Genomic DNA, 14939 nt, shown 5'->3' on the forward strand with positions numbered 1-14939 from the left:
CATGATCTGCTCTGGCCCTCCAGTTCCCACCCCCTGCAAATCTAGTTTAAACCCTCCCCATTCAGCGCTCGTGGTTTTATAAGTCTCGGTGAGGTCACCACTACGTTCAAAGAATTAAATTCCCAACCTGTCCGACCTCTCTGCACAAATCAGTCCCTCGAGACTAGACAACATCCTCGTTCTCCTCCTTCGCTCTCCTCCACTTTCACATTACCCACCCACACTCTCTGCCCCTCCCCTACACCCTTATCCTCCTCCTCCACCAATCTCCTCCTCTACTAGGTTCCCGATTCGCCCCAACCACTCTCTTAAAAAAAACTTTCCCCGTCTTTGCCCTTCTATCTCCCCATCTCCCCTCTCTTCTTCCTCCGCCCCACTCTCCTCTCCTATTATCTCTCCTCCTTTTCTCCTTCCCCCTCTCTTGAACCTGTCTACTTCTTTTTTCACTACCACCCCCTCCCTCAGCTCTCTCTCCTCCTCGTCGTCCACTCTCACCTCAATACTGTGCCCTCTGTCTCCCGGCACCCCGAAGTAGTGTACCATCTGAGACCTTGTTAAAGTCTAGGTAGATTACATCTACTTCCCGTGCCTGATCCGTCCTTCCAGATCAAAGTAGCCCGACAGCTCTCCCTGGGTCTCACGCCATCCAGTACCTCTCTCCCTCCTCCATCTTCCACCGTCCCTACTTCCCCACTCCCTTCCTCTCTCATCAGCTATTTCTTTCCCCCTTTCTCCCTACCTTCCTCGCTTCCATCTCCCAGAGTGATCTGCCATCTGGGATCTTGTGACTGTACTTGTTAAAGTCAGTGTACATTTTATCTGGTAATCAAGACAAGCAGGTCATCCGCAATCAGATCGGTCAGTCTAATCGCCCTAGGGCTCACTCCATTATGCATAGCAGCCCAGAAAATGCCTTATTGAAGTCCCTGCACATCATCTCAACTACACTGTCTCATCAGCCGTCTTGATGCCTCTCTCCAAAGATGGAAAACTGACATGTTCTCTCCGTGGACACTGTCTACACTTCCTCCTGCCTCGGTGCCAGAATAATAATTGACCCCCACTCAAACCGGACTCCCTCCCATCGTGGGGGCGGGGGGAAGGGGTTGAGGTATCAGATTATCGAACAGCCTCCTAGAGCGATCAGATGGACTCCTGACCTTCTCAGCATAACCTTTGATGCGCTGACGACTCAGATATCACCCTCTGGCTAAAAAAAAAAATAATAATCTTCGCATCTCTGTTCTGAATGATGTCCTTCAGTCATGCCCTTTCGTACTAGACTCGCCCACCATGGGAAACAACTTTGCTACATCCACTCTGTTCATGCCTTTCAACATTTGAAATGTTTCTATGAGGACCCCCACATTCTTCTAAACTCCAAGTTGTACAGTACAAGAGCGGTCAAACGTTCCTCAAATGTTAACCCTCCCATTCCCGGATTCATACAATTGAATCTTCTCTGAACCCTCTCCATCGTCAGCACAGCTGTTCTTAAATAAGGAGCCCAAAACTTCACATAGTATTCCAAGTGAGGTATTACCAGTTCCTTATAGAGCCTCAACAACACATCCCTGCTCCTAGAACGGAATTACTCCAGAAAAGAATTCCAACATTGCATTTCCCTTCTTTACCACCGACTCAACCTGGAGGTTAACCGTAAGTGTATCCTGCACGAGGACTCCCAAGTCCCATTGCATCTCAGAAATTTGAATTCTCTCCCCATTGAAATAATAGTCTGACCGTTTATTTCTTCAACCAAAGTGCATGACCGTACACTGACCAACATTGTATTTCATTTGCCACTTCTTTCCCCATTCCCCCAATCTATCCAAGTCTCTCTGCAGACTCTCTCTCCTCAGCACGACCGACCCCTCCGCCTATCTTTGTATCGTCAGCAAACTTAGCCACAAAGCCATCTATTCCATAATGCAAAACGTTGATACAGAACGTAGAAAGAAGTGGCCCCAACACGGACCCCGTTGGAACACCACAGGTAACCGGCAGCCACCCAGAATGGGATCCCTTTATTCCCACTCTCTGTTTCCTGCCAAACAGCCAACGCTCTATCCAAGTAGATATACCTCTATCAAATCTCCCCTCATTCTTCTACGCTCCAGGAAATAAAGTCCTAACCCATTCAACCTTTCTCTGTAACTCTGTTTCTAAAGTCCCGGCAACATCCGTATAAATCTTCTGAGCACTCTTTCTACCATATTAATATCCTTCCTGTAATTGGATGACCATAACTAGACACAGTACTCTAAATGCATCCTCACCAATGTCTTATACAACATCATCATAACATTCCAACTCTTATGATCAATACTTTGATTTAGAAAGGCCAATGTGCCAAACGCTGTCGTTAATTCCCTATCTACCTCTGAACCCACTTTTAGGGAATCATTTTATCTGTATTCCCAGATCCCTCGGTTCTACTGCACTCATCAGTGTCCTATCATTTAACTTGTATGAACTACCTTGGTTTGTCCATCCAAAGTGCAATACCTCACACTTGACTGCATTAAACTCCATCTGCCATTTTTCAGCCCAGTTTTTCAGCTGGTCCAATTCCCTCTGCAAGCTTTGAAAATCTTCCTCACTGTCCACTACATCTCCAAAATTTGTATCATCAGCAAGTTTGCTAATCCAATTTACCATATTATCATCCAGATCATTGATATAGATGACAAGTAACAATGGACCCAGCACTGATCCCTGTGGCACACCACTAGTCACAGGTGTCCACTCACAGAAGCAATCCTCCACTACCACTCGCTGACTTCTCACATTGAGCCAAAGGCTAATCTAATTTACTACCTCACCATGTATATGTAAGGGGTTTCTTCATTCTTGATGTTAATGCGACTGCGACCTAGCGTCTGAATCTTCCTAATTAACCTCCCATGCGGGAGTTCGTCAAAGGCCTTACTGAAGTCCATATAGACAACATCCACCGCCTTCCCATCATCCACTTTCCTAGTAACCTCCACGAAAAACCGTATTAGATTGGTTAAACATGACCTACCACGCTCTAACCATGTTGATTCTCCCTAATGAGTCTATCCAAATGGTTGTAGATTCTATCCCTTAGTACTCCTTCCAATAATTCACCTACTACTGATGGTAAACTTACCGGCCTATAATTTCCAAGATTATTTTTAGAGACTTTTTTTTAAAACAACAGAAAAACGGAAGAGCTATCCTCCAATCTTCCGGTACCTGACACGTGGATACCGACATTTTACTTCTTTCTGCCAGGGCCACTGCAGTTGCAAACACTAGACTCCTTCAAGGTCCGGGGGAATACCCTGTCAGGTCCTGGGGATTTATCAACTCTGATTTGCCTCAAGACAGCAATCACCTCCTTCTCTTCAATCTCTTTAGGTTCCATGACCTCACTACTTATTTCGCTCATTTCCATAGGCACCTTGTCAGTTTCCTTAGTAAATACAGATACAGAAAAAAACATTTAAGTTCTCCTCCATTTCTTTTGGTTCTATACGTAGCCGAACATTCTGATATTCAAGAAGACCAATTTTATCCCTTACTATACTTTTGTAATTAATATACCTGCAGAAGCTCTTCAGATTAACCTTCACATTGACTGCCAGAACAACTTCACGTCTTCTTCTAACCCTCCTGATTTCTTTCTTGAGCATTTTCTTGCACATTTTATACTGCTCAAGAATCTCATTTGCTCCTTGTTTCCTATTCATGTCATACATTCTCTCTTTTTTCTTTATCGGAGTTCTAATATCCCTAGAGAACCAAGGATCCTTAATCTTATTCACTTTGCCTTTAATCCTGTTAGGAACATACAAACTCTTCACTCTCAAAAGTTCTCATTTGACTGCCTCCCACTTACCAATCACAACCTTGCCAGAGTACAACCTGTCCCAATCCACGCGTTTTAGATCCTTTTTCATTTCATCAAATTTGGTCGTTTTCCAGTTTAGAACTTCAACCCGAGGACCAGAACTATCTTTATCCATGATCAAGTTGAAACTAATGGCAGTATGATCACTGTCCCTCATTGTTTCCCTACACAGACTTCCGTCACCTGTCCTAACTAGTTTCCTAATAGGAGATCTAAAATTCCATCCTCTCTAGTTGGTACCTCCATATATTGATAGAGAAAACTTTGTTGAAGACATTATACAAAGACTAAACCATCCGGACCTTTAACAGTATGGGAGCCCCAATCAATATGTGGAAAATTAAAATACCCTACTATCACAACTTCATGTTTACTGCAGTTGTCTGCTGTCTCTCTGCAGATTTGCTCCTCCAGTTCTCACTGACTATTGTGTGGTCTATAATACAACCCCATTAATGTGGTCATCATGTCTTTCCTGTTTCTCAGCTCCACCCATATGGCCTCGGTAGCCAAGCCCTTTAATCTGTCCTGCTTGAGCACTGTTGTAACATTTTCCCTGACTGGCAATGTCACCACCCCCACCCCCACCCTTCATCCCTCTGCCTCTATCACGTCTGAAACATCGGAACCCTGGAACATTAAGCTGCCGTCTTGCCCCTCCTGTAGCCAGGTTTCACTAATGACTATGATGTGATAATTCGACGTGTCAATCCACGCCCTCAGCTTGTCTGCCTTCCGGACAATATACTCCTCGCATTGAAATAGACACGCCTCCGAAGATTGTAACACCCATACACAACACTTCTATTTCTGACTTTGCATGAACTTTTAACACAATTTATTTCCACCCCCGCTCCATGATCTGCTCTGGCCCTCCAGTTCCCAACCCCCTGCAAATCTAGTTTAAACCCTCCCCATTCAGCGGTCGTGGTTTTATACGTCTCTCTGAGGTCACCATTACGTTCAAAGAATTAAAGACCCAAACTGTCAGACCTCTCTGCACAAATCAGTCCCTCGAGACTAGACAACATCCTCGTTCTCCTCCTTCGCTCTCCTCCACTTTCACATTACCCACCCCACACTCTCTGCCCCTCCCGTACACCCTTATCCTCCTCCTCCACCAATCTCCTCCTCTACTCTGTTCCCGATTCTCTCCAACGACTCTCTTAAAAAAAACTTTCCCCGTCTATGCCCTTCCATCTCCCCATCTCCCCACTCTTCTCCCTCCGCCCCACTATCCTCCCCTATTATCTCCCCTCCTTTTCTCCTTCCCTCTCTATTGTCCCTGCCTACTTCCTTTCTCACTAACACCCCTTCCCTCCCTCAGCTCTCTCTCCTCCTCGTGATCCACTCTCACCTCAATCCTGTGCCCTCTGTCTCCCGGCACCCCGGAGTAGTGTATCATCTGAGACCTTGTTAAAGTCTAGGTAGATTACATCTACTTCCCGTGCCTGATCCGTCCTTCCCGATCATATTAGCCTGACATATCTCCCTGGGTCTCGCGCCATTCAGCATCACCCTCCCTCCTCTATTTTTCAACCTCTCTACTTAGCTCTCTAGCTACCCCTCTCCCTCCCTCTCTCTCCGCTCCTTCGTCCCACAAAGCAGTGACGAACATGTCCCTACTTTAGAACTCCCTAGGGGTTATAAATAGCCCTCTATTTTTCTAAGCATGTACCAATCCAGGAGTCCCATGAAATACCCTATCGGTACCGACTCCACCACCGCTGCCCGCAGCCCATTCCGCGCACCCACCACTCCCTCCGTAAAAAAAAATCCAAGCCACTTAAAACCGCGCCCTCTGTTGCTAGCCATTTCAGCCCTGGATGAAAAGCCTCGGAATATCCACACGATCAATTCTCTCTTCATCTTATACACCTCTATCAGGTCACCTCTCATCCTCCATCACTCCAAGGAGAAAAGACCGAGTTCACTCAACCTATTCTCATAAGCCATCCTCCCCAATCCTGGCAACATCCTTGTAAATTTCCTCTGCACTCTTCCTATGGCTTCCACGTCGTTCCTGTCGTGAGGCGACTAGAACTGAGCACAGTACTCCAAGGTGGGTCTGACCAGGGTCCTATATAGCTGCAACATTACCTCTTTGCTCTTAAATGTATATAAAATGATCTGGATGAAATTGTGGATGGGTGCGTTAGCAGGTTTGCTGATGATACGGCGAGGGGTGGTGTGTAGAGAGCGGAGAAGACTGGCTGAGCAGTGGGACGTAGATCAGTTACAGATATGGTTTGGAGACCGGGCAGATGGAGTTTAACCCGGACAAACCTAAAATTTTGCCCCTGGATAGGCCAAATGAAAAAAATGTCACACTATCAGAGCCAAGACCCTAAACAGTGTTGAAACATAGAAACATAGAAAAACTACAGCACAACACAGGCCCTTCGGATGATCAATATGTGCCGAACATGTCCTTGCTTTAGATGGGCAGAGGATCGTGGGGTCCATGTTCATACCTCCCTGAACGAAATTAGCCTCACAGGTAGATAGGGCTGTTAAGAAAGTTTAACGGTGTTAGCTTTCATAAACCGAGGGATAGACTTTAAGAGTCGCGAGTTAATGATGCAGCTGTATAAAACTCTGTTTAGGCCACACTTGGAGTAATGTGTCCAGTTCTGGTCGTTTCACTATAGGAAGGATGTGGAAGCATTGGAACGGGAACATAGGAGATTTATCAGAATGTTGCCTGGTTTAGAGAACGTGCATGATGATCAGAGATTAAGGGAGCTAGGGCTACTCTCTGGAGAGAAGGATGAGAGGTGACATGGTTGAGGTGTACAAGATATTAAGAGGAATAGACAGAGTGGACAGCCAGCGCCTCTTCCCCAGGGCACGACTGCTCAATACAAGAGGACATGGCTTTAAGGTAAGGGGAGGGAAGTTCAAGGGGGATGTTAGAGGAAGGTTTGTCACTCAGACAGTGGTTGGTGCGCAGAATGCACTGTCTGAGTCAGTGTGGAGGCAGATACACTACTGAAGTTAAAGAAACTACTGGACAGGTATATGGAGGAAATTAAGGTGGGGGTGTTACATGGGAGGCAGGGTTTGAGGGTCGGCACAACATTGTGGGCCGAAGGGCCTGTACTGTGCTGTGTTGTTCTATGTTCTTCCCTTTATTAGTCAGGGCTTTGCGTACAAATGTCAGAGAGTTTTGTTGCAACTTCATAAAAATCACTAGTTAGGCTGAATCAGGCGCTTTGTATACAGTTCTGGTCACCCCATTATCGGAAGGATGTCAGGGCGTTGAGGAGTCTCCGGAGAGTTTTAACAGGACTCTGCCGGGATTCGATGGCATGTGTTACAACGAGAGGTCGGACACATGGGTTGCTTCCTCTGGAGCGGAGGGTGGGAGGGAGGGAGTCCCAGTGGGGACACGGCTGATTTCACGCACACACTGAATGGTCTCTCTACAGGTGCGCAGAAACAGGAGCCGGAACAGAACATCGGAAAAAGACCGGATCGTAAGATCTACCTGCTTTCCCTCGTTACGTTCGCCCTCGTCGCGATAGTGGCCGGGCTCTCGATCTATGGTGAGTGGAATGGGCTCGGGGTGTAGTCATACCGCAAACAAGCAGAGTGGAATGAAATGTTAGCGCAAAAAACCTCACCCTGACACCGACACGCCATTCACCGTGACGTGGAAACGCCCCTCACAGTGACAGGGACACGTTCCTCACCGTGACAGTGACACGACCGTCACCGTGATAGCGACTGGCGTCTCACCGTGATACAGACGTTACCCTCAACATAGCATAGAGAAGACCCTCACCTTTATTATGACAGTACCGTCACATCGTGCACGACAGCACACTCACCGTGACACCGAGCCACCTCTCACCGTGATACTGACACAGCCTTCATCGTGAGAGCAACACACCCTTCTCTGACATCGACACTCCCCTCTCCGTAACACCAACATTCCCCACAGTGACCCGGACACTCTCCACACACTGACACCGACCCCCCTCTACTGTGACACCGATACTCCCCTGAACGTGACACCGAGACTCCCCTCACTGTGACAGCGACGTACCTCTCACCATGACACATACTCGAAGCCCACACATTATTACACCGACACTCCCTCTTACCGTGACACTTACACACCCCACACCGCAACACTGAAACTCCCCTCACACTGACACCACCACGCCCGTCACGGTGGCACCGACACACCCGTCACTGTGACACCGACACTCTCCTCATCGTGACACTTACACACGCCACACAGTAACATTGGCACTGATCATCGAGAAACCGACACAAACCTCTCCATGACACTGTTGCACCGCTCTGCATGAAACCGACACACCCCACACGGTGACATCGACAGGCTCCTCAGTGTGACACCAACATTCCCCACATTGTGTCACAGAGAGGTCCATCACTGTAACACAAACAGACATATCACTGAGACACTCACACACCACTCACTGTGACACAGACACGCATCTCAGTGTGACACCGACACTCCCCACATCGTGACATCGCAGTCCTCAGACATCGTCACAGGCAGACTTCTTACTGTGACACAGACACTCCCCTCATCTGACACAGACTCACCTCACACCGTTTCACTGACACCCTTTACTATCACTCTCAGTATCACAGACTCGTCAGTCTCTGATCACCTCCGAGCGAAACTACCGGAGACTTTGGAAACAACATCAGGAGATGAACAGGACCCAACGCCAATATCAACAGCGAGTCCATGAGTTGAACTCAACCCTTGAATCCCGAACATCCGAGAACTCCCTCCTGGATCTCTCTCAGAGAACCTGTCTGAAGAATCTTTCCGCTATGAACAACAACCTCACTATCCTCGAAAACAACATTACTACCCTCAACTCGGATCTCTCGGAGCTGAATCGAACGCACAGCGATCTCCGTCATCAGTTCAATCAGCTCGAAATGAAGTACAGAAACATCACCGAAAACAAAGCTCAGATTTGCCAATACCTCACCAGGAGAACAGGTGAGACGACATCCCCCGATTCAACTGCTCCATATAATAGGGGGTGAGAGACGGGGAGGGAGGAGCTGGAGAGTTTAACTCCATCACTTACCTCGATAGTCTGTGATGGGACTGTGTGGAAGGTGTTACATTCTTTGTCTGATCCTGGGACTGTAAGATGAGACGGTGTGGAGGGGCATTTACACTGTGTCTGACCACGTGAGTGTATGATGGGACGCTGTGGGGGTAGTATTACTCTGGGGTTGTCGCCGGGAGTGTGCGATGGGATGGTGTGGAGGGAGATTCAATCTGTGTCTGAACCCGGGAGTGTGTGATGGGACAGTGAGGTGAGAGATTCACTCTCTGTCTGACTCAGGGAGTGTGTGTTGGGACGGTGTGGGGGGAGATTCACTCTCTGTCTGACCCCGGGAGTGTGTGATGGGACGGTGTGGAGGGAGTTTCACTCTGTATTTGACCCTGGAAAATGTGATGGGACGGTGTGGAAGGAGAGACATCTAGTGTCTGAGTCCGGGGGTGTGTTAGGGGGAAGCACTATGTTTAGTAGAAGAAGGAAAACCCATGAAGGAGGTGATAGGGAGCGGGAGGAGGAGGAAGAGTGAAACTGGGATGCGGGAAGGGAAGGGGGTAAAAATTACTGGAAGGTGGAGAATTCAGGGGAACTTCGTTCTGTGTCTGACCCTGGAAAGTGTGAGGGGACGTTGTGCAAACAGCGACACCCACTGTCTGATGCCGGGATTGTCAGATTCGGCTGGTCGGGTACTGTATTACATCACTTTGCGTCTGACGCTGACTGTGTGAAGAGATGATGCATCACGAGCTTCTCTCTGCGTTTGACCTCTCTGTGATTGCTCGGAAGAAGCGGGTTTTGCTCTCTGTTTGACTACCTGAATGAGTGACGTGACTGTGTGGAGTGAGCTTCGCTCCACGTCTGATCCCAAAAGAATGTGACAGGACGATGTGGAGGGAGTTTCTCATCGACCCCGGGTGTGTGTGATGGAACGGTGTCGATGAAGATTCACTCTGTGTCTGACCCCTCGAGTTTGTGATGGGACGGTGCAGAGGGAGATTAACTCAGCGTCTGACCCCGGGAGTGTGTGATGGGACGGTGTGGAGGGAGATTCACTCTGTGTCTGTCCCCGGGAGTGTGTGATGGGACTGTGTGGAGAGATTTTCACTCTGTGTTTGACCCTGGAAAATGTGATGGGACCGTGTGATATGATCGGCATCGGGTGTCTGAGCCCGGGAGTGTGTTATAGGACGGTGTGGAGGGAGCTTAAGCACAAAATACTCTGCAGATGCTGCGGTCAAAGCAACACGCACAACACGGTTGATGAACTGAGCAGGTCGGGCAGCTTCCGTGGAAAGGAACAGTCAACGTTTTATGTCCGCGACCCTTCGGCAGGACTGAGGGGTGGGGGCAGGGTCTCTATAGAGAACGTGGGGGAAGGGTGGTAAGGATAAAGATGGTAGGTGCCAGATGTGAAACCGGTAAGAAGGAAGATCAAGATGAGAGTTATGGGAAGCATCGAGGGGATAGGCAGGAAAGGTAAATAAGCCTCCCCGATGGATGTTGCGGTGTTAGGTGATCAAGTCACATGAAGCAAGGTTAGCAGAGCGGGGACTTTTTTCTTTGGAGCGTAGAAGAATGAGAGGAGACTTGATAGAGGTCTGCAAGATTATGAGAGGCATAGATAGAGTGGATAGTCAGTACCTGTTTCCCAGGGCGCCAATAGGCTAAAACATTCGGGGTATTTAAGAGCCTTTTGGACAAGCACATGGATGAAAGAAAAATGGACGGTTATGGGGTAGTGTGGGTTTAATCTTTTAGTTTAGTCTTTTTTAAAGGATTGTATTGGTCGGCACAACATGGAAGGCTGAAGAGCCTGCATTGTGCTGTTGTGTTCTATGGTTCTAAGGAATGTAATGGAAAATCACTATGGACAGTAGAAGGAGGGATCCATGAGGGATCTGATAGGGAGCTGGAAGATGGGGAAACATAGAAACACAGAAAGTAGGTGCAGGATTTCGCCATTCGCCCCTCGAGCCAGCACCGCTAATCAGTATGACCATGGCTGATCATTCAACTCAGAACCCTGTACCTGCTTTCTCTCCATACCCCCTGATCCCTTCAGCCAAATGGGCCATACTTAACTTCCTCTTAAATATAGCCAATGAACCGGCCTCAACGGTTTCTTGTGGCAGAGAATTCCACAGATTCACCACTCTCTGTGTGAAGAAGCTTTTCCTCCTCTCGGTCCTGACAGGCTTTGCCCTTTGACCCCTCGTACTGGACTTCCCCAACATCGGAAACAATCTTCCGGCTTCGAGCCTGTCCAGCCCCTTTCGAATTTTATATGTTTCAATAAGATCCCCCCCCCCCCCCGCTAATCTTCTAAATTCCAGTGATTAAAACTGGGAGGGGGAGGGAATTACTGGAAGTTGGAAAATTCAAGGGAGCTTCGTTCTGTGTCTGAATCTGGAAAGTGAGAAGCGACGGTGTGCAAACAGCGACACCTACTGTCTGATGCCGGGACTGCGTGATGCGGACGGTCGGGTACTGTATTACTTCAATTTGCGTCTGATCCTGACTGTCTGATGAGATGATGCATCAGTTGCTTCTTTCTGCGTTTGACCTCTCTGTGATAGTTTGGAAAAAGCGAGTTTTGTTCTCTGTTTGACTACTAGAATGAGTGACGTGACTGTGTGGAGTGAGATTTGCTCCACGTCTGAACCCAAAAGAATGTGATAGGACGATGTGGAGGGAGTTTCACATTGACACCGGATGTGTGTGATGGGACGGTGTGGAGGGAGTTTCACTGGGTGTCTGACCCCGGGAGTGTGTGATGGCACGGTGTGGAGGGAGATTCACTCTGTGTCTGACCCCGGGAGTGTGTGATGGGACGGTGTGGAGGGAGATTCTCTCTGTGTCTGACCCCGGGAGTGTGTGATGGGACGGTGCGGAGGGAGATTCACTCTGTGTGTGGCTTCGGGAGTGTGTGATGGGACGGTGTGGAGGGAGCTTCACTGTGTGTCTGACCTCAGGAGTGTGTGATGGGACGGTGTGGAGGGAGCTTCACTCTGTGTCTGACCCTGGGCGTGTGTGATGGGACGATGTGGAGGGAGCTTCACTCTGTGTCTGACCCTGGGCGTGTGTGATGGGGCGGTGTGGAGGGAGCTTCACTCTGTGACTGAACACGGGAGTGTGTGATGGGGCGGTGTGGAGGGAGCTTCACTCTGTGACTGAACACGGGAGTGTGTGATGGGATGGTGTTGAGGAGGTTAACTTTTTCTGATCCCAGTTGATGCAACGGGATTTATTGGGGGAGATTCATGATTTCTTTATCCTTAGTTTCAGAGCAAACGTGTCCCCAGATCTGGATGAAATATGAAGACCGGTGTTATTTCATATCCAAGACCGCAAATACTTATGATGGAGCGAGGCAACAATGTTCAGAACTTGATTCAGGGCTCCTCGAAATAAATTCAAACAAGGAAAAGGTATGTCTTACCGTGAGAAAAGATATTAATAATCAGGAGATCCCGGGATGCGACACACAGTGATTCTCCCTCCACACAATCCTACACCACCCCCCCCCCCCACCCTCCTGGGAAGATCCTTCCACACTGGCCCGTCGCACACTACCGGGGTCAGACAGAGAGTGAATTCCCCTCCAATCCGTCATATCACACACTCCCGGGATCCAACACATAGTGAATCTCTCTCTACACCATCCCATCACACTCTCCCGGGGTAAGGCACAGAGTGAATCTCCCTCCACACCGTCCCATCACACACTCCCGGGGTCAGACTCGTAGTGAATCTCCCTCCACACCATCCCATCACACTCTCCCGGGGTAAGGCACAGAGTGAATCTCACTCCACACCGTCCCATCACACTCTCCCGGGGTAAGGCACAGAGTGAATCTCCCTCCACACCGTCCTATCACTCACTCCCGGGATCAGACACAGAAAGAATCTCCCTCCACACCGTCCCATCACTCACTCCCGGGGTCAGACTCAGAGTGAAGCTCACTCCACCCTCCGGAGCTCAGTCAATGGGTGTTTCCCTCTCTGTACCGTCCCTTCACATGGATATGCATTGAGAGAGTCTGATTCTAAACAGTAACTGAAGTGATTTTATTTCACAGATTTTTGTTTCTAATGCTGTCTCTCGATCTGTAACATACTGGATCGGAAAATGCGCGGACAGGTGAGGTTTGGACTGTTGCAGCTCTGTGGTGTGGGAGTGGGTCAGTAGGATTATTTTGGAGACTGAAACGAGGTCGTGGGGAGAGAGTTGACAGTGGGATTAGTTTGAGTTCTGACACAGTTCTGTGGGGACAGAGGGAGTCAGTAAGTTCAGTTTGGAGAAAGTCTCGGTGTTGTGGGGAGAGTGGAACAGTGGGATTAGTTTGATGACTGACAGAGGATTGTCCAGAGAGTGTGAGGAAGTGGGATTAATTTGGGAGATTATTCGGGATTTTAGGGGAGCGCGGTGTAATGGGATTCGTACGGCCATGGACCTGGGGCTGTCGGGAGAGCGCGGTATCATGGCATTAGTTCCGAGGCTGACAGGGGGCTGTGGGCAGAGCGCAGATCAGAGTTATTTGTTTGGCGACGTCTCCGGTGGTCTGCTGGAGCTGTTTTATCTCTATTGAAATTGTCTAAACCTCTTTGATAGGAATGTGGCCTCTGAACTTCTGTACAAGATGTCCTATGGATCGAGCAGCTGCAGTAACTGCGGCACGTACGGGAGTTATAACTGCAAATGGAAACACAGATTCATCTGCGAGAAATCGGCACATTTATCCCCGGATATTCCTGAAGAGATCCGAGGTTTCTGTCAACAGCCCATGGGGCCGACTTCAATCAACTGACGACACCTCACTTCTCCCCATTCAATCTACCCAACTCTCAAACCCTTTCTACATCTCCCCCTTTCCACTGATTTTCTCTTTTTACCCTTCTTCTCTCTAACTCACTCCCTTTCCACCCCTCCTGTCCCCCTCGGACCCCAGTCTCTGCCTCTCCTCTCTCGGTTCTCTCCACACACTCTCACCTCAATTCTGTGCACTCTGTCTCACAACTCCCCAACCCAGGGGAAAAAGACTGTGCACATTCACCCTATCTGTGCCCCTCCTGGCTTCATACCCACGCTCCAAGGAATATAGAGACATCCTTCTTGTCTTCTCTCCATGACTCAGAGCCTCAAGTCCCGGCAACATCCTCATTTATCTCCCTGTGCACTCTTTCCACCTCAGTGGCATCTTTCCTGCAGGAGGGCGACCGGAACTGAACACCGCCCTCCAAGCGCGACCGCAGTGACGCCTTCTACAACTTCAACGTGAGCTCAGCACGCTGCAAAGATGTAAAATTAACATAAATTGGGAAATTAATAAACACTGCATAAAGGTGAATACCGAGGGAGTGCTTAAGTGTTCAGAGAGCTTTCGCAATCTGATGGCGGAGGGGAAGCAACTGCTTGTAAATTGTTGAGTTTTCAGACGCCTGTGCCCCCTCCCCGATGGTACCGATGAGCACAGGGCTTTTTCCGGCTGGAGTCCGGGGAATTTCACCTGCATTTCCTTGGTGATGGATGTGGTCTTCCCGAGACATTCCTTATTGAACATGTTCTCGGTGGAGGGGAGGGTTGCTAACAGGCAATAATTGGCAGTCTGAGCCTTCAAGGGAAAGTGACAGCGAACCAGACTCCGGGGAATGGACGTGCTGAAACCTGGATGTTCAGTCGGGAACATGGCACCTTCTTCGTGTTTGAATGAATGAACTATGTCTAACCAGATGGATTCAACATTCTGCTCCTCAAATCTTACCGTATATTGTCTCTCACTGTCTCTCTAATCTCACCCTAAATTGAGAGCGCTAATCCACCTCCTTGACCTTCCTGCTTATCTTTCGGTATTACCCGATGTCGTTGGATACTGAAATCCCAATCCTCTTCACCCTGCAGCCACGTCTCTATAATGGCCACTAAATCATTCCCATTTGTACTAATTTGTACAAGTTCACCGACCTTATTTGAAAAACTACGGACATTCAGATAAAGT

General features: G+C 48.7%; 1 protein-coding gene across 1 annotated transcript; it reads left to right on the forward strand.

Annotated features, from left to right (window-relative positions):
* The first annotated feature begins 8746 nt into the window (after positions 1-8746).
* On the forward strand, positions 8747-14124 carry LOC140720471 (C-type lectin domain family 7 member A-like). Its single transcript, XM_073035322.1, has 4 exons — positions 8747-8873; positions 12223-12371; positions 13023-13084; positions 13556-14124. Exons 1-4 carry the CDS (start codon positions 8810-8812, stop codon positions 13749-13751), a joined length of 471 nt encoding a protein of 156 aa, XP_072891423.1. The 5' UTR covers positions 8747-8809; the 3' UTR covers positions 13752-14124.
* Positions 14125-14939: the final 815 nt, after the last annotated feature.

This window comes from Hemitrygon akajei, unplaced genomic scaffold (genome assembly GCF_048418815.1).
Source record: "Hemitrygon akajei unplaced genomic scaffold, sHemAka1.3 Scf000043, whole genome shotgun sequence".
Taxonomy (NCBI): domain Eukaryota; kingdom Metazoa; phylum Chordata; class Chondrichthyes; order Myliobatiformes; family Dasyatidae; genus Hemitrygon; species Hemitrygon akajei.

Coding starts and splice junctions, on each gene's coding strand:
- LOC140720471 (XM_073035322.1), top strand. CDS start 8,810: ATGAAGTACAGAAACATCACCGAAAACAAAGCTCAGATTTGCCAATAC. Junction 8,874..12,222: donor ATACCTCACCAGGAGAACAG/GTGAGACGACAT, acceptor CTTTATCCTTAG/TTTCAGAGCAAACGTGTCCC. Junction 12,372..13,022: donor TAAATTCAAACAAGGAAAAG/GTATGTCTTACC, acceptor TTTATTTCACAG/ATTTTTGTTTCTAATGCTGT.